The following is a 20250-nucleotide window of genomic DNA, read 5'->3' as shown; positions in this document are numbered from 1 at the left end:
TTTTTTCAAGCCTTCTTCTTTTGCTACTGCTTAATACTATGTCTACAGTATGTTGCTGCAACAACCAAATCCCCCCAGGGATCAATAAAGTACTATCTTATCTCATCTTTGCAGATCTTGCCCTCTATACGCACATTCAAAAGGAAATTCACTCAATTCACATTTGCACTCTGATTTGGAGAGATAGATAATGAACGTTTACTTTGTCACACCCTGCACCTTCAGAGGATGGAGCTACCAATAGGTTCACAGTTACTTGAGCGAAACATGTAGATAGGTTAGCAATGTGTGAGGACAGAATCTGACTTATGCACTTTGAAATACCAATGCAGAGAGAGTAATTTGCGAGCAGTCTGAACAAAGCCAAACAAGGACATTTGAAAAGTGCATGTTTTAGTATTTAGATCATTGTAATGAACATCTACAGTGTTACTTTGTTTATGGTTGAAGAAGCCAAAAAACACAGATAGATAACACCTCGCTGATCTTACACACACACACACACACTAAGGTGCTATCTTTTGAAGATCCTCTGTTACCATCAAGCTGTCTTCACTTCACTTTTCCCACCAGCTGTTTTGGGAGTGTGAGAAGTGAAGCAGGGTGTAGTCTCATTAGCAGCAGTATGTTTCTCCTGGCACTCGTCTGATCAGGGACCACATGTAAAATGCACCATTTGAAAGCATCTCCTGAGCAAGTGGCAGATAAACTCATCCCTTGCATGCAGATTGGATCAGACTTGGACAATAAAAGAGGCTTTATTCATGCATAAATGTTAACGAGTCAAGAAATGCGTCTGTGCCACGGCTGCACTGGAACGTCTGATATCATCCCCAAAACTTGTGTAAATCTTTTTGCACCGATGCCACAGGAAAGATACTTGAATATGTGAGCTAACATCATTAGAGATTCTTGTATTTTTAGTGGAAAGATTGAAGGTATGTGCTGGAAAGAGAACACTGATTTCCACTTGTTAGTCTAGCTGTGTTTCGACATGTGTGGTTCTCTCCATGATGGATAAATCCACATTCATTAGGTATTAAGTCAGGAATCTTGCAATATTTGGAGAGTACTTGAATCAACATAAAACCCCTGCACTAGTTTTGTCATGACATATTTGTACAGGTGTTTGAAACTCAGAATAGATGAGGTGTTTATAATGACCCCAGACAATCCCCTTTTTTTTAACTGAGCTAAAAATATGAAGGCCAAGATAAGCTGCATGATCACAAGAACATAACCCTACACATTTCATGCTGTGATAATCATAAGCAGACCACCCGGCAGAATGTGATGCAAAGAAACCCACAGTGAGGTCAGCAGTATCCCCCAGTTCAACCAATTACATCCAAACATCTCTTCCTGTAAGCTGAACCTTTGCTCGATTTTTATCATGTCTCGACACCGGGAATGTCGATTTGCTTGACTTCAGGTATGAGTGAGAAGTTTAAGGCACACAGGAGAGGATTTTAAAGTAGCCGTGAACGGTTCGACATGATCCCGGGACGATGAGTCTGTGGATGTCATCAGAAGAGGACCGAGCCAAAGTCTGGAATACAGATCCGCAGGACGGTCGTAAGGACGCTGTGACAGCCCAGATGTCAGTCCCTGCACACAAATCCACATGACAGGCAGGATGCTGTCCATTTGTCATGGAGATGTTGACATACACATATAGAACCAGCTGACAGTCAATCCTGAAGGAAAACACACATAACTGGAACAAGCTCAGAAACCCCTCAGGTTGGTACAGTCCACTAAAGCTGCCACTAATGACTATTTTGATGGTCAACTAGTCATCCATTATTGAAACGATTATTCAACGAATAGGATAACTAATGGGAGAGAAAAAATAAAGTGCTCTAGGTGAAGATTCTAAGGTGAGGGACTGAAAATGTAAAACTCTGACAGTGTGGTTCTACATTTGGACTGCCGAGTTGAATGTCACTGCGCCTTCTCCTCAAACACTCGCACATACTGATGTACTTCCATGCTAAGCAAGTTCCTGTTTAAAGGTATAAGCAGCACTGACACATCAATACTCCCAGACTTGAAAATTTTCAAAACAAGATGGGGTTGCGTCAACCGCCCCTTTGCACGTGCAAGGTGTAGGAAAGACAGTAATGACCTGATATGGCTCACTCCTTAGTAATTAGTTTTGCTATGTTTCGTTTACCTGCCTGGTCACAGGAAGCGCCACTATCAGCAAAGATAGTATGGATGCAAGATGTCTCACTCCTCAGCAGTTCAACCAAGCGGCAACCTCCGGTCTTAAGATATGAAGCCCACACGGAAGTGTTATAAACTGCAGTTCATCCAGCGTCCACTTGAGGCTGGCTGCAGAAACACTGGAAACCACATACACACCCATTCAAAAAAAGATGATCTTTACAGCAATAATAAACATGTTTAAAGCCTGGTTCAAAAAACATGTTTAGGTCTGAATAGCCCATTTATCTATCAGCACACATTGTATGTGGGGTGATTTTTTCATAACTCTGTATTTTCAAAGGTATTGAACTTACGAGTTTTGCCCAAATAAGGACATGGCTGACTTGATTGACAGGCAGGCATCCTGTAGCGAAAAGGCTACAGGCCCGCCTCTTTACTTTAAACTAGCTTGGACAACGTTTGGTTGAGTTCAGCATATCCAACATGGCACCTGCTAATGATAGGCTTCAAAACAGCGCTTCAGGAACAGATGGGTGATGTCACAATTCTACGTCCATTTATTATACAGTCTATGAGTTCAACTCAGGATATCAATATTGCGTTCCCGCACAGTTTGAAAACATAGTCGATGATGTCATCAATGAATCATCGACTATTGAATACATCAGTGACTCATTTTTTCATTGATTTTAGTTGACTACGTTTACAAATTGTTGCACCTACTTCAGTCCACAGCAGATTCTTGAGTCGGTTTGAATGGACACTCACCAATGGAAAGATAATCTCACTTGTGTTTGTGTCTTGTGTTGTCTCTCCCTATTTCTTCTCTACTTTTCAGCTCTGTTGGCAGAGCCACACAGGAGCTGCATCTGCCAACAGAGCTGTCAATTGGGTCCTTTACCCATTTTTTAAACATCAAATAACTTAGTACAACTAAACCTCTCTCCATTTTACTTTCTCTTCCTATTCAGTCCCTACAAATGGCTTTCTACCAGTGTGTTTGGTTGTACTCAAGGTTTCTGCCTATTGGAGTGGCGTTTTTTCTTGCTACTTGCTGCCAAATGCTGCCCAGTGTTTGGCTAATGCTGGATTAACATTAGGCCTACTCTAAATGAAAAAACAAGCACAGTATGCACCTGCACTTGTCAAATGTTGTCAGCTAACTTTTGTTATGATGTGGTGCTTTATAAATTAAAGTTGACTGGTTGATTTATTGATAAAGAGTTGATTCGGTGTATTTTGTTATTGAACAATTGGAAAGTTCCTGAGGTACTTGAAAGGTTCCTGGGAAGTCAAAAGAAAAGAAGTCGAATTTATATACAGAAAAGGGCTTTGATCAAAACAGATGAAATGCCCTTTGTATTCGTCCAAAGTCCAGAACCGTGACAACACTTTTGTTATCGCCACATACCCTGATTTTTATTTTGAAAGCTGACACGTTCCAGACTTAAAGCTGAAGGTGACATCATACTTGTGACTCCTTGAAATGCTTTTAGTCATGACTCAATCCAAATGAACTCCTCAGAACTGGATAAGACCAATTCCAAGGGTCTGGCGAGGAAACACAGATAGCATCTGAGAAGAGCGCTCAGTGTCCCAGTGTGTTAGGTCAACCCGGGCAATCCCGCCCATGCTCACGAGAGCGGAGGGTTCTGTTGTCTCACGACATGATGATGGGATCCAGCCAGCCATTTCTCACAGCTGCATCTTCAGACGTGGCAGCAATCAGTGCACATCTGTCAAGAGGGCCTCAGTGTTTACACAGTGCTAACTGTGCGTTGTCAGCTCTAGCACCAAATTCCTCAGCTGGACACTTTGAAGCCTCTGAGTTCATCAGATGAGGAGGCCCAGAAGATAACTGTGACACGGTTTTTCCCCAACATCCCAAAACACGATAAGGAGATCCATGGAAACTCTTGTTACGACTAAAACCTAATGTTGAGCAAATGTAATGCGACTTTGTGTTTCCTTTTCCTGAAGTGATACAGTGTAAGTGATCTAAAAGTGCAGTAGTAAAGTTCAAAATCACAAGTAAAAGATTCATCATGTCAAAGTAAAAGAGAGCAGCAAAAAGCATGTTCCTCCTAAAGGGGTATTCCGCCAATTCATCACATCAACATGGGTTGACTGCAAAAAAAAAGGGGGAACTCCAACAACTCTACACATCAAAGTTTGTTTTACAAGTCCCCGGGAGTACTACTGAGTATGCAAAACATATTTCAGTGTTGAAAACTTCTGTGGCCAAACAAGGAGCTTTGAGAAATCTAACCAACTACTGCAAGGGATCATTCCTGAGTCAGCATTGGTTGAGGTTGAAAACAATGTTCATAGTGAAAAAAATGAATCAATGTTGGAGTATGAAAGATCTCTGCTTCATGCTGGCTGCCTGAGGATGCATGAGGAACTGCTAGCATAACATAAACAGTTCTTCAGGAAGTGGTTGCATTGTGGGGGTTGTAGGCTCTGAGTCTTTCAACAGATAACTCCAGAGGAAGTCTGAGCTTGGGGTTGGAGAGAGAGTGCTTAAAAGCTGAGGGCATCTCCAAAAGTGGCAGCAGAGCTATGAGCCATGGTTCCTTGATGTGGGGGGTAAAGGATGGCTAGTGTGGGTCGATCCAACAGAAGAGTTACTGGAACACAGGGCAGCACAGTTTGTTGTTGCAGATCTGCAGAGAACCAGGCAGGTGGTCTTAATGTCATGGCTGAACGGTGTAAGCTCTTCCTCTGGATCAACATTCTCTTTTAGTACTTGGATTCATCTTACCTGAAATTCATGATATTTCATCTCCTGATGTATTAAGCTTTTATTTTTTTGTATTTCCACTGGATGGCAGTGTGAATTTACATATTAGCTTCATATTTAGGATCCCAGAGCAACATTTAACATTTAGATTCACCATTTAACATTAAGATGTAACATTTCACATTTAGATTTAACATATAACATTTAGATTCAGCATTAAGATTTAACATTTAAATATAACTTTAACATTAAGATTCAATATATAACACTAAGATTCAATATTTAACATTACGATTTAACATTCAAAATTGAGATTTAACATTTAAAATTGAGATTTAACATTTAACATTATATTCAACATTAAGATTTAACATTTAACATTTAGATTCAACTTTAACATTAAGATTCAATATTTAACATTAAGATTTAACATTCAGATTGAACTTTATCATTAAGATTTAACATTTAGATTCAAAATTAAGATTTATCATTTAACATTTAGATTTGACTTCATTAAGATTTAACATTTAGATTGGAAATTAAGATTTAATATTTAACATTAAGATTTAACATTTAGATTGAACTTTTTCATTAAGATTTAACATTTAGAGTCAACATTAAGATTTATCATTTAACATTAAGATTTAACTTTATCATTAAGATTTAACTTTATCATTAAGATTTAACATTTAGATTTAACATTTAGATTTAACATTAAGATTGATCATTTAACATTTAGATTTAACTCAAACATTACGATTTAACATTAAGATTGATCATTTAACATTAGATTTAACTTAAACATTACGATTTAACATTTAGATTTAACATTAAGAGTCAGCTTTAAGCATTTAGATTTAACAATCAACATTTTCTTTCAACATTTATATTTATATTTTACATTTAACATTTTTATTTAAAATGTGTATTTATATTTAACATTTAGATTCAACATTTAACATTTATATTTAGCATTTGGATTTAACAGGGAATTTAACTCTGATATATTTGTCACAACAAAATTAAATGTGATAAAAAATGACTCTTTAAAATTCACAGTACATTTTGAAGACATTTGAGAGCTAAATGTGGAGAATTGTTGCTGTTATTTTCAGTGTGCACAGCTTTACAAACAGCGCCTCATACTGCTGCTTCAGTTCCAGCCTCCCTTGTCTTGAACTCAGCCTCATGTGAGTCACCCAGCTTTGTTGAAGTGCATTGATAAATCATCAGCGTACCTCTTTAAGATGCTTAGCTGTTTTTTTCTCTCTCCGGGATGGAAACTTTTTTTTTCCTTCTCGGTAACTCACGAATGAAACCACCAATAGCTGTTCACAGATGATGTTACAGTCATTGAGTGCATGTTTTTCTAAGATGTCAAAAGTAATTCTGGGAAATGTAGGAAATGAAGAGTGCATGAGTCAGATTAAAGGAAAGAACAGCAGGAAGGGAAATTACTTTTTCATTGCAGAGTAATTCCTGGAATGTGTTCAACGGCATTGATGATGTTAAAAAATGTCTGGTGGAGGAATGTTGCTTTGATAGCTGAGTCTGATTTGTGAGTTTTACTGGCTCAGAGTCCAAATTAAGAAACCATAAAGGAGGGAATAATTCTCTCTTACACTCTGTTTCACATGTCTTGTCCTTCTTTATCTCCAGGTTTGGACTCCAGCACACGCACTCTAAGCACCCCCAGCCCTGGTCTCATCCTCCCATCTAAGTCCTCCTCTCTCTCCTCTCCAGCCCTCTCCAGCAATGGCCATGAGACCAACTCCTCTTCCTCGTCTTCCGCCCCCGCAGAGACCGTCGCTGTCGTCCACTCTCAACCTGGCACTCACACACGCTCCCGCCAGTCCAAAGCCCACCACCACGCCCCCATCGACCTCCTCCCGGACCACACCCTCCTGCAGATCTTCTCCCACCTCTCTACCAATCAGCTCTGCCGCTGCGCCCGCGTATGCCGCCGCTGGTACAACCTGGCGTGGGACCCCAGGTTGTGGAGTACGGTTCGGCTGACGGGTGAGGTGCTCCACGTGGACCGTGCCATCAGGGTGCTGACCCACCGGCTGTGCCAGGACACCCCGAACGTGTGTCTGACCCTGGAGACGGTGGTGGTGAACGGGTGCAAGAGGCTGACTGACCGCGGACTGCATGTGGTGGCTCAGTGCTGCCCGGAGCTGCGTCGCCTGGAGGTTTCTGGATGCTATAACATCTCTAATGAGGCGGTGTTTGAGGTGGTGTCCCGCTGCCCCAACCTGGAACACCTGAACCTCTCAGGTACAAAGACACACACATAATCCATCACAGCAAATCAAAGCAAACACACCTTAATTAGTAGCTGATGGTTGGCTCACTGCACTTCTATAAAGCATTTCTAAAACCCTGGGCTCACCTCAAAGAATTCCTCTCCTCCGTCTCAGCTGGTAAAATCATTAGAGGAGTAAGAGAAGCTCTGCCAGCGTTAAGCTCCCGTGTGGGAGAAGAAAGGCTTTCTTTAGCTGAAAGCAGAGCTTACCTCAACGTGAGTAAGGAGAGAGGTCTGCTGCTTTCATTAAGAAAGTGACACAAATAACATTCAGACTTGGAGAGGAGACCGGTGTCAGAGTGCCGTCTGAATCATTAGCACCAGGAAGCGAGGCCTTTGGTGTAAAAATAGATTTTAAAAATGTGTCTGTGAGGAACAAAGGAACAAACTGATTGTATCAAATTGTTTTTTGACTGGTAAAGAAATCAGTCTTTGCTTTCTTGTTCTTCAAAATGAACCCAAAGATAAGTTTTAAGGAGCTGTGTGCACTTAGACATTGTGGTTCTTCTTTGATCACAAAGTCAACTACTACAGGTTTTACTCTGGGGCCCTCAAGTGGCCACTCATGAAACTGAGCCAGTTAAACAATTTTTAAAGGGTTTTTTTTTATCAGTAAAAAGGGGGCAACAACTTGGGTCATACTGAATGAAATGTTAAACCATTCTCCAACAGTCTATCTCTGCTCGGTTTTGAACTAAACGTCTTTAAACTCAGAAAATACTCCCTTGATCTAACAAAGTCAGACTGCTGAGGAGTTAGCTTTGCTTTGGCTACACTTTGTATAACCTCAATTTTCACTACATTTTAAGAATTTGAAGCAGAGGAGTGATAGAATACTAATAGGCTGGTATGATGAATATAAAGCACCTGTTTCCTCCAACTTCTGTTTTAAGACAGACTTGAAAAATTGTGATGGGTTTGAGCTGACAACCTCTGTTTCCTCCTCCTCCTCCAGGCTGCTCTAAGGTCACATGTATCAGCCTCACCCAGGAGGCCTCGCTCCAACTGTCCCCTCTACACGGCCAGCAGATCTCCATCCACTTCCTGGACATGACTGATTGTTTTTCCCTCGAAGACGAGGGCTTGCGAACTATCGCCTCCCACTGCCCCCGCCTGACACATCTGTATCTGCGGCGCTGCACCAGACTGACGGATGAGGCCCTGCGCCACCTGGCTCTCCACTGCCCCTCAATACGGGAGCTAAGTCTCAGTGACTGCCGCTTGATTGGGGATTTCGGCCTGCGTGAGGTGGCCCGCTTGGAGGGCTGCCTGCGCTACCTGAGTGTGGCCCACTGCACTCGCATAACGGATGTAGGCATGCGCTATGTGGCGCGATACTGCCCAAGACTGCGCTACTTAAATGCCAGGGGTTGTGAAGGGCTGACAGACCACGGCTTGAGCCACCTAGCGAGGAGCTGCCCCAAACTCAAGTCCCTGGATGTGGGTAAGTGCCCGCTCGTGTCGGACAGCGGGCTGGAGCAGCTGGCAATGTACTGCCAAGGCCTGAGGCGAGTGAGTCTCAGGGCGTGCGAGAGTGTGACGGGCAGAGGACTCAAAGCTCTGGCTGCAAACTGCTGCGAGCTGCAGCTTCTCAACGTGCAGGACTGCGAGGTGTCGCCGGAGGCTCTGCGGTTTGTCAGGCGCCACTGCCGGCGCTGCGTCATCGAGCACACAAACCCCGCTTTCTACTGAAGCCCGGGAGTTTCTGGACTCGTCCTCTGACAAGTGGATGTTGTAATAATCCTGCTCTGGAGTTGGCAGAGTTCAGCGGCTGATGTGTCAGAAGTGGTTTTAAAAGCTGGTGTGCAATACTGACCAGAACTTATCTCTTCAAACCGCTCGGTGGCTGTTAATGCTGTCCTTTGAAAATACTTCCACAGAATGTATTTAACATATTTATCTGTAGAGAGGCAGAAAGCGCGGTATCTTACCTTTTTCAACACCAACATTTACAATGTAACAACATGCTACAGCACTGAGCACTGGGTACAGTTGTGTCACCATTTAAAAGCATTATGTAATTTTAAATGTCATCACCTTACAACCCCAACCCTAATCATTAGCATTCAGTACTACATCTATTTATAAACAGCAAGTATCTTAAGACTGAACCACTAAGAATGTAGCAACCGAGCAGCAACTAAAGCAGATCTGAGTTCAGATTCTCTCACTTTCTATATGATGTGTTCATTTGCACTTTACGCAACTGTGCTGACAATCACACACAACTGAGCTCAAAGAGTCCTCTTTAAGCCAGCTGGATTTAGGAGTTACGATTAGCCAGAGGACCTGATACTGCCAAAGAGAAACACACTTTAATGGGATCATTGTTGAAAATAAACAAGAACACATTGCTGCTATAACTGTGCCAATAAAGAATCCTTCAAAATCCTCCTCTACCTCTGATTGCTTTATTCAACCCCGCATTACAGGCTTAAAGGATTTATGCTGCACTTGTTTTAAGTCATTGCAGCAACTGTGATGTGCCATGTATGGGTTATTAATGACTGAAGTGTTTGAGGTCAAAGGTCAGGGTATGGAAAGGGCGTGGTCAGTCCACTTCAGAGACATTATCAACACACTTATATTCACTTTGATTACTGGGATACAGCTGGCAAATGATCTATTAGTCAAGTTGCACACTCTAATATTTTCAAGATCTTGTATTGATGATGGAACCGAGGACTGCTGAGCAAAGTCTTCTCCAGCACATCCCAAAGATTCTCAATGGGGCTGAGGTCTGGACTCTGCTCCCTGAACCACTCACTCACAATGTGAGCCAGATGAATCTTGAAATTGTCATCTTGGAATATGCCCGTGCCATCAGGGAGAAAAACTCCATGATGGAAAGACCTGGTCCTTCAGTATACTCAGGTAGTCAGCTGACCTCATAACGTTGCTGAACCTAGACCTGACCAACTACAGCGACCCCAGATCATAACACTACCCCTACAGGCTTGTACAGTAGATACTAGACATGATGGATGCATCCCGACATTGGCCTCTCTTCTTACCCTGATGCGCCCATTACTCTGAAACAGGGTCAATCTGGACTCGTCCGACCACATGACCTTCTTCCACTGCTCCAGAATATCCAGAGTCCAATCCTTATGCTCCCTTGCAAATCTCCTTAGTTGTTTTCTTTGCTTGATTCAGGCCAATAATTTGACTCTTATGAAACAGATTAACATCCTTTCCAGGATCATAGGATATAACAACTGACCTGGTTGTTTCAGAAATGAGAAGCTACTCATCGCATCAGCTAGGGTTAACTAAGTTGTTGCTCGCTAAAACATGTTCATCACTGCAGTAATTATCCAATGGAGCTCTTACCTAGTTGCTCCATTCAATTCAGGCAGCTCTTTTTTGGGGGACGGGCAGTGTGTCTGCAGATATGGCTCAGAATCAGAATCAGAATCAGAATCAGCTTTATTCGCCAAGTATGCTTGAACACACAAGGAATTTGACTTTGGTAAACTGTGCTCTCTTTGTACAAGGCATAAGAATAGGAATAAGAATAAGAACTACAATAAAAAATAAAATGAAAATATAATAACAATAACCTTAGCTATAAATACAAAGAAACAACAAATAGCTTGACTAATATGTACAGGCTAAAATAATATGATAAAGTGCAGTGGTGAGTTGCAGAGGTGGTTTTACATTATAAAATAGAAGTTAAATAATACAAAAAATAGAAATATGGAATTCTGCTTGAGAATTGTTGCATTGTATATCTACCTGTATAAACTCACCCAATCACAACTTGGTTGTGGTTATTATTCAGTATCATCTCAGTATTTTGGGATTCTACAGGTTCAGATCAGACATCAGTTAAACATTGACAATAAAATCTTTGTTTTCTGTTCCTAAATCATGTTATGAACCATATTTTATTTATAGGGAGCTAGTGTAATAGATTTGTATAATGTGATTACACCCAAGTCAAAATATTTTATAGGTTTGTTTATACATTTAAATATGTTAATATATTTACTTTTAATAATTGTTGACCAGTAATTATTAATTCTAAAAGTTTTGGATTATTGTACAAACTTAAAAATATTCATATGATAACTGATTGATAACCATTTACCCATTTACAAACTACAAATGCAAAACATAAACAGTAAAGATAAAGTTAAAGTGTCACAATGTGTTTCTACTATTAGTGTATTAGTATTAATGGTGGGTGTTATTAAAGGTCGTAATGAAAGGATCAGGGATCTGCAGTTTCAAGATAGGTTTATATGTGAAGGGAAGCATACTTCCTGGTTGTACTTCCTTCTTTCCACCAGTAGAGGCTGCTAGAGACCTGCTAGGAAGTTACCACTCTGCCACTTCTTCCACCAAGGGACTCGATGGTGAATGCTCTGCTGATTTAAAATTAGATCATAGTAACATCCACGTGGAAACAGGGGCTTCCTGGATCAGACAGCCAGCCTGTAGCAGGTCCATTATAATATGGTAGCCTGTAACAGAGACCCAAAATTCAGTCAACAAATTTGGACAATCCGCAAGAGGCATGAGTCTCTTTCTTGGTGAGCTTGAGGGGAATAATACAGACCAAAACAAATCCAAGCATGGTTTGTTGAGGAGTTATTTGCAGGATATAAAATACAGACTTTTACATGTTTCTGTGCAGGGTTTGTCTCCCTACCTCATGAGTGGAGTGGCAACACTTCAAAAGCAACCCAGTGACTGCAGCCAAGGTATCACCACCCTTTTGAGACAATTATTATCATCAGCTCTCGACAGCTAGTGTTTAACTTCAAGCATCTCTTCTGCAGATGAGCGCCAATTTGACCTCTGAGAGCGCCGACTATGAGGAACTTGTGCGGTGTCTGTGGAGGAGATACTGAGCACAGTTGAACAGATAGTGTTACTATTACTTGTCTTTTCTTTGCCTGACATTAAGGCAACTGTTTTGGTCAGGCTGTTCGTGCTTTTACAGTCAGTAGGCTACATGCTCCACTTATTAAATGAGATTAAAATCACATTGACGAAGCTGCTTTTTCTAATTGTTACAAAAACATCTTCAAAGTGAGACAAGGCCCCTCTGCTTCATGCTCAACAACCTGATCACTTACATGACATATAAAGAAGCAGTTATCTACCATATCAAGTTAGAAGAACCCATTACTTGTTACTTCTGCCCCCAAGTGGCCAACAGAAGAGGAAAAACAGTAACTGCAGGTTCAAGCCGAACATGTTGAGACAGTGTTCTGAAACATTCACTCAAATTCAGCTTGTGTCTCTTCTGTAGGGTGCGCCTGCTGAAAGAAAAATATTGGCAGACTTCCTAAAAGTTTAACTCTGAAGGTTTGGCACTGAAGGTGAGGGTGGAGATACCATCAGAGGGGGCTACAATGACTCTCCCAGTGACGTCAAAAGGAGAGCAGATTCTGAATGGACCGTCAGATTGTGTTTTCAGACAGCAGACCATGAAAGGGCTGGGCTTTGCTTATTGGGCATATACTGAGGGCAGAGGATACCCCCAGGTTTTATTAGACTTGCTCTTTGTACTTGGGAACAGGTTTGAAGACCTCCTGGATGGGATCAAGGTGTGAAGAGAGAAAAGGTTTTATCAGTAAAGGACACGTTCTTGCTCTCTCATGTCACCGCTCACATGGCAATGTGATCTGTGCACATGCACAAGAGTCATAAGCCCTTAAAGGACATGATTAAATGCATTTTATTTTCTCTGTGACGATTTACTTTCACTTGTTTTCTAAAGATCTCAACTTATTTTTCTCGTCATCTCAAGATAACAAGCTAAGTTTTCTTGAGATAATGAGTAAAATGTATTTATTTCTTTGTTTATTTATTTATTTATTTATTTGTGAGGATTTGATAGGACAGTTGAAGAGAGAAAGGAAATGTGGGGGAGTAAAGAGTGAGGGAGGACATGCAGCGGATCTTGGACTTGGACTATGGCCTCTGTATGTGGGCCGCTTGGGCCACTTGGGCCACTAGGCCACCAGCGCCCAAATAAAATATATTTAAAATGTTCTTTTAGAGCTTCTGTACTAAATATAAAAGGAGCATATTTATACATATGGTAACCAACTAACTTCAGCTAATAAGAAAGGCCTGTTATCAGCTTCTTTACTGTTCTTTGTTTTTTTTTTCACAAACATTCTTTAGAGAATTCTGCCTCAGTAAAGAATAAAAAGTCATTTTGTGAAGAGACTTTTATCTAACAGGTTGAAGTTCAAAAACACAAAAAAATAGGTTGAAAAATAAGTTGAGATCTCCAGATAACAAGCTTTGTTTTCTGGAGATAAAGACAAAATTAACTTATCTCCAGAAAATTGAGAAAATAAAATGTATTTAATCATGTCCTTTTAGGGCTTCTGTACAAGAGAATCAACACACATACACATTTCAATGATTTATTTAATAAGAAAATATATATTAATAGAGTTTTCTCAACATTCATAAATTAAATATCTGATACTATAACATATTTATATAACCTCCATATCTCCTCTCTGGCAGGCTTCAGGTGCTAATGAACTGGCAATGCTTTCACAGAGATTCTCTACAACATGGTGTTTGTTCCTCCAACACTCAAAGTGTCTGCACACCACAGAGGTACTTTCACAGTAAGGTGAACAACTGCAGCTCCTTTGGTCCCCTCATGACTTGTATTGTTCCTCTTCTAAACAGACACAAGTGTGCCAGAGTGAGTGTTTGAGTTCCTGCTGATGCTCAGAGGAAAAAGACCACTATGACGACACTCTGTTTTTTCGTGGATATCCCTCTGTTGCAAGAGCTACCTCACACTTAAGGATCTTTCATTTATTTAGCATTTTTGATGTATGTGATCCACATAAATAGTGTTTAAAATATTTTACATCTCTTTAAGGAACTGTGTCACAGGAAGAGGAGGAGCTGAGCAAGACCACAGTGGCCTATATTGCAAATTTTGCATGTAATGAGTTGAGTATTTCACCATTTGCTGCGTTACTTGAGGTTCTTCGTTTTTCCCAGAATGATTCAGTGATGTTTCTGTGTTTTAGGTCACCTACTGGCCCCAAAGTGGTGGAGCGGCCTTGTTGCAACCACAATGGAAGCTACCGGACTCTGATCCTGCAGCAGATGTTGAACCAATGACTCAGACAGAATAGAGCTCACTTCCTGGATGTAGTCCTGATGAACTGTGAGCTAAGGCATAAAGTGTATCATACATGTTCAAACACAGAGTGACAAGCATCTGAATGGCAGAGTTCACAGTTTATCGCTTCTGTAACACCATATGGTGCGGGTTGATCTGGCGCACCTCCCAGTTTGGACTTTTTGCTTGAGGTCTGCAGGTGCATTCAGGAATAGGCTGTGGTGTCTGAGTCCAAGTCACCTGGAAATACACAAACAATAAGTTCAAGTCTTTTTACCTACATTTGATAATTACTGACCTGATCATTACAAAATACAAGTGTAAACAATTGTTATGTCATACCTGAGATTTTAGGACATGTAGCTCGCTGTGAACGGTTCTAAACTTCTTCTCTAGATCGAGATACTTCTCCTTTAGCTTCTTCCTGTCTCTCCGCTCCTTTACAAAGTCTTCTTTGTAGATTTCCGCCTGAGAATGGACAAAGAAGAACATGATAAGGGATCAAGTAGAGATCTGGGTGAGCAGTTTTACGTAACAAACCAATCAAATTAGCTGTTCATCTGGATGTTGGATAAGAAACGTACACCGTTACATGTCTGCAGGCTAACTATGAAGCTATAGCAGTCAGTTAGCTTAGGTTAGCATAGCCTGGCTTTGTCAAAAAACATCACCATTTGGATTATTGTTTATTTAAAAATCAAGATGCCCTTTTGTTAAAAAATGTAAGACCCTGGGGATGGTATTTTTTCCACTTTTGCAAATTTAACTTAGCTAGTTGTTCCCTGAAGCAGTATGCTAGCTCAGTTTAGCATCAAGACTGAAATTAGTAGATACAGCATGACTGTGCGGGTAAAACATGACAACCACCAGCAGTTAAAAACTCTTGTTTGGTTGCCGTCATGAGTTACCGCTTTTGGCTAAGTAATGTGCTAAGTAAAATCCTCTTTTTAATTTGCTTCCGTTTTGCTTCAGTTCTGCTTAGTCACTTGTAGGCAAAGCTAGGTTAGCTATCCCACCGTGTTTCTAATCTCTATGCTAGACTAGGCTTGGCTAGGCTAACTGCCTCCAGTTTTTAGCTCCATATTATTAATTTTGTGTGCAAACTGCGACAGAAAATTGGCTTCTTGTACAGAAACAGAACCAACTTTCCAGTGATCTGTAGATAGGGATTTATTGAAGCAGTTTTCTTATCAGTTCTTGACTATGGTGATGTAGTTTATAGACATGCTGCTGTTTCTACGCTGAAACCTCTAGATGCAGTCTATCATTCAGCCCTCAGGTTCATCACTGGTAATAGCTCTAATGCTCAAAATTGTGAGTTGTATGATAAAGTGGGTTGGTCCTCTGTTGCAGAGAGACGTGATAAACATTGTTTCTTGTTCATTTACAATGCCGTCATTGGTAAACTACCATCTTATATTACTATGATGCTGGATTGGAACTCTGTTTCCTATCCAACTCGTTTCAATGACTGTCTTACACTAAAGGTCCCCAGAGTCTACTCTGAGTTTGGAAAATCTGCCTTTTCCAATATTACTCCTGATTCTTGGAACAACCTTTAACATTCTTTAAAGATCAATAGTCTCCCCAACTATTTTCAATTCAAAACCATGACCACAAACCACTGTGTATGATTCTGCAACTGAAGTGAATGTCTTTGTTCATTATGTGTTTTATGGGATTTGTGCAACTTCCTCTGTTTTTATCTTTCCTTTGTGTAATTGGGTTTGACTTGTGTGTCACTTGACGTCACTGTAAATAATATTTTATGTACGGAGATGAGAGGGAAGTTTTGTCAAATTAGCATATCTAAAAGTATATGATGGTGAGCGAAGCTTACCTGATGTTTCCAGACTTCCTGTAGTGTTTCACTGCTCACATCAACAGGAGAAGTGTTCTGAAGTACCTCCTCTAGAGCCTGTACACACACAAATAAGGGTTTTTAACACAGCTGTAACAAACACCGACACCACCTTGACTCTGTAAGGATGGTGCGTTTATTATCATGATGTATAAAAGGAGCAAGTGTTTTAACTTACTCTGTTCAGTCGTCTGATCTCCTCGGCCTGTTGCCTCCCTCGGCAGGTCAGTGTGTTGTTTTGTGCTTGTAGCTCTTTCGCCTCCATCTTTGCTTTCAGTAACTCCGGGTTGACCTCAGCGTCTCCAGTCTGCAATGTTAATATTTGTTGAATGCATTTTTACAGATTGAATTCATTGTGATGTAGATGAATCAGAAAATTGTCTGAACATACCCATGTGCTTCTGTGGTCTCTGAGCGTCTTGAGTTTTGTTTTCTCAGATAACCTGTTATTCATTTCCCCTCCTTCACACACCTCCTCTTCAAACCGAGTGTAGTCACGGTGCAGTGATGCTTTTAAATCTTCAACCTGAGTGGGAGGAAACATGTGAGTAAATAATGAAAATAAAACGATCTGCATATGACAGTGAATGTGTCTCTTTCCGTACCTTATCTTTGTAGTACTGCCTCATAGTCCGGTACTCTTTGGACCATTTCTCATTGATAGAAAGAAGCTGAGTGAAACAGAAAGAACGTTTGATTGCTGAGAGGTTCCAGTGTTTTGAGATGAGTGTAAATCTCAGTTCAGAAATGTACTCACCTCTTGATTTTGCTCCTCCAAGATAAGAATCTGTGCTTTCCATCTGGCCTCTGTGCTGGCGGCTGATACTTCTAACTGAAGCAAATAAAAGAGAAGAAAGAGGAACTATAAAAATACGCTACCAAACTTGACCATCTGCGACTGTATTGCCACTTATGCAACATGACTTCCTTTTACATGTTTCTGGATTTTTTGTTTGGGAGTGTTTCCAGTAACACAATCATGATTATTTCCTATGATCAGTGAACACATGGGGACATGTAATGTCATGACTAATGATGCCGCAGACATTTATTCTTACGTTACATCTGTTAATGTTACCTGTTTGTCTTCTAGTGGAGCATCTGCAGGAAAAAGTGCAGCTGGAGGAGTGTTTCCATTGATGCATGGGTCTGCTACAAAAGCATCATACCTGAAAGATTTCATCACATGACCAAAAATTAATTCAATCACCTTTAATTTGAAAACTAAGCCAGTTAATCAGAGGAAATATGTGGACTTTGTCTTACCGGCCTGAACTGGGGAGTGATGGATACAGTCTGATGTGTGTTGTTTTTTCATGTACAGACTGTAAAAACACAAAATAGGACACATTAAACATAATAGATGTTTTTAAAAGTCTTTAATTTGAACAGAAATAAAGCACAAATGGATTATCCAAAGAAAAAAACTTAACATTGACACAAGTTAAACTCAGCAAGGGATTTTATATTGACAATTTGGTCGTTTTTAATCAAAATGTATGTTTGGAACGCAATTTGTCTGATGTTACTTGGCCTTTTATTCTAATAATTTGTGTCATTTTCAAGCAAATTGGCCTTTTATGTGTAGTGCATCATACAAAGAGATTAAATATTCAAAAATATTAGTAAACACATTTATAATGACATGTTCTATATTTATGAAGTGAGAATTATTATTATTATTTTTTTAGTTTTTGCTACATTTTAGTTTTTATGTACTATTATTGTTATTTTATTATCATTATTATTATTTTCAATGTCATTTTATTTATTTTAAGGTTTTGTCTAGAACTTTCTGAAAATGTACATTTTAAGCGTTACTCCTATTCACTTATTTATTTTTACTTTTTCTGTATTTGTTTTTTTGTGTGTGGGGGGATGGTATGTGTTTTCTGTAAATTTTGATAAATTCTGTAAATACCCTTTAAAAACTTGAACATCTATAAAACATAAGTTTAAAAATAAATAAATAAATAAACACATTTATATGTACAAACTTAAATTAAATTAAATCAGAATCAGAAATACTTTATTTATCCAGGGGAGGGAAATTCGGTCATTACAGAGCTCTTATAAACAGTATGTAAGAAAGTCAAAATATTAATTGAAGAAGGAATTCAATAAGATATAAGTACGAATAAAGTAAGATAAAATAAAGATCAATAGAAATATAATAAAATAAAGAAATACAAAAATAATAATGTAGTACATACAGAAGTGCAGAATAGTTAGAATAAAAGTTAGAATAGTTAGAATAATAAAAGTCCTGATGATAAACACCAGCTTCAACCCAAGAACATGTTTTTCTCATAGAGTAAAATCCATAAAATCAAAGGCCAAAAAAACTAAAACTAACAAACAATTAACTGCGACTTAATAATCTTCAGTTGAATCGGTTAATCGGTCGATTCCAAGTTTCTTGGATCAACTTTGGAAGTGTCTCACTGCAGGTGCCTCGTTCCCATTTTGAATTATTAAAAATATATATTAATTTAAATGTAAATAGATCTTATAGCCTCGTGGTACATGCTGGATGTGCTGCCAAGTGACATAAGATGGAAGATAACTCATAACCACAGAGGATGTGGATTATCTTCACACTTACACACGCTGCACATGTAGCTGAAATACATCCACACCGCATGATCTCAACATTAACTTTGAGTATGAATCGAAACTGGTTTTGGATTTAGTTGAATAAAAAAGTGTGTTTTCAGAGAGTCATAATTAAACCGATTATAAGTTATTTGGCTTGTGGGAGTTTGGTTTATTTACAGTAACTTAAAAAGTTTAAAGAACTCATAAAGGCTTTATGTTTAGACAGAAACAAATGTTATAATAAGTAGTAAAATGACAAAGGCTTACCATGTTGTTATTGTCTAAAGTCCAAGACATGTGCAGAGTCCACCAAAACACAGGATTTGAATGAGTGAGTCTCTCAGTCAGAGTTATACTGATGATCCCGTGTGACGTTACAAAACCAGCCTCGTCCAATCAGCTGCCAGGATTCTCTCACAGAGGCTCGTGCAGTCACAGGGCAGGGCCGCTGACGGAGTTTAGCGAAGGAAAGGAAAGTACACAAGCGACAGATCAGCAGCACGAGCGGTAATTAACGAGGCGTTCACGGGCCGGGGAGATGACTCAGAGAAAAGTCCACCCACACACTGCAAATAGTGACAGACGGCCCAGAATATCACCTTTTATAATACAGAGGTGTTTGTCAAATCTATTTATATGTTTACATTTATTTTATTATTTGAATGCAGTACGACTGGTTTTATATTTAGCTTGTCTTTCTATTCATTGTGTTCTTTTTATATTGTATATTGTTTTATATTGAGTCTGTTTTATTATTGTCACATTTGTAAGGTTATACCTCGAGTGTATTGAAAGGGGCCAATGAAAAAAATCCAATTTTTATCATTATTATTATTATTATTATTATTATTATTATTATTATTATTATTATCATCATTGTTATTATTATTGTTGTTATTATTATTATTATTATTATTATTATTATTATTATTATTATTATTTTTATATTAAAAGAAAATTCATCATCAGTGTGTTAAGGGCAAGAACACCAATCAAAAGCTAACGCATATATGTTTAAAAAAGTAATACATGTAATACAAAAATAGCTACAATAAACAAAATTACATTATTATTGTTTACTATAACTTATGGACATATTTATATACCCATATTTATTTATTATATTGCTTAATCTGTCATACCCAACATAATCACACCATGTCAACCTGTCACTACTGAAACATTTTTAATACTGCCTGTAATTACTTCTATTTCATCCATTTGTAACATCTGTATTTATCTCAATTCCATTTGTAACATTGTATATATCTAAATTGTATCCTATCTTTATTAATCTATTTTTATTTTTACTTATTTTATTTTACTAATTGGAACTTTTTCTTGATTGTACTTATGTCTGGGTTGCTGCAACAACTGAATTTCCCCCCTGGGATCAATAAAGTAATATCTTATCGTATCTTATCTTAAACTACTTTAGTAAGGTCCAGTAA

The 20250-nt window shown here is 39.2% G+C and overlaps 2 protein-coding genes and 1 long non-coding RNA gene across 4 annotated transcripts in view; 2 read left to right on the top strand and 1 right to left on the bottom strand.

Moving 5' to 3' along the window:
• LOC117828641 (F-box/LRR-repeat protein 7-like) overlaps window positions 1–9614 on the top strand; it is a 30197-nt gene extending 20583 nt beyond the window's left edge. The window contains exons 3-4 of one of the 2 annotated variants that reach the window (XM_034705824.1): window positions 6575–7192; window positions 8176–9614. In XM_034705824.1, the coding sequence (XP_034561715.1) occupies window positions 6575–7192; window positions 8176–8912 (1355 nt within the window). In that variant the 3' untranslated portion in view covers window positions 8913–9614. The remainder of the gene's footprint in view (window positions 1–6574; window positions 7193–8175) is intronic. The other variant, XM_034705825.1, reaches the window with a different exon arrangement.
• Window positions 9615–11586: 1972 nt separating this feature from the next.
• Window positions 11587–12099, top strand: LOC117828637. Its single transcript, XR_004634467.1, has 3 exons — window positions 11587–11761; window positions 11866–11932; window positions 12011–12099. It is a non-coding gene; the product is annotated as an uncharacterized LOC117828637 (long non-coding RNA).
• A 1502-nt stretch (window positions 12100–13601) lies between these two features.
• Window positions 13602–19266, bottom strand: LOC117829049 (TNFAIP3-interacting protein 3-like). The gene is made up of 10 exons (XM_034706570.1): window positions 19067–19266; window positions 17468–17526; window positions 17280–17370; window positions 16959–17033; window positions 16807–16872; window positions 16593–16727; window positions 16380–16508; window positions 16181–16258; window positions 14683–14808; window positions 13602–14580 (listed from the first exon to the last, which is right to left on the bottom strand). The coding sequence occupies exons 1-10, from the start codon at window positions 19094–19096 to the stop codon at window positions 14461–14463; spliced, it is 909 nt and encodes a 302-aa protein (XP_034562461.1). The 5' UTR covers window positions 19097–19266; the 3' UTR covers window positions 13602–14460.
• Window positions 19267–20250: the final 984 nt, after the last annotated feature.

Source organism: Notolabrus celidotus, chromosome 17 (genome assembly GCF_009762535.1).
Source record: "Notolabrus celidotus isolate fNotCel1 chromosome 17, fNotCel1.pri, whole genome shotgun sequence".
Classification (NCBI taxonomy): domain Eukaryota; kingdom Metazoa; phylum Chordata; class Actinopteri; order Labriformes; family Labridae; genus Notolabrus; species Notolabrus celidotus.
This window is presented reverse-complemented; position numbering and strand designations above follow the sequence as displayed.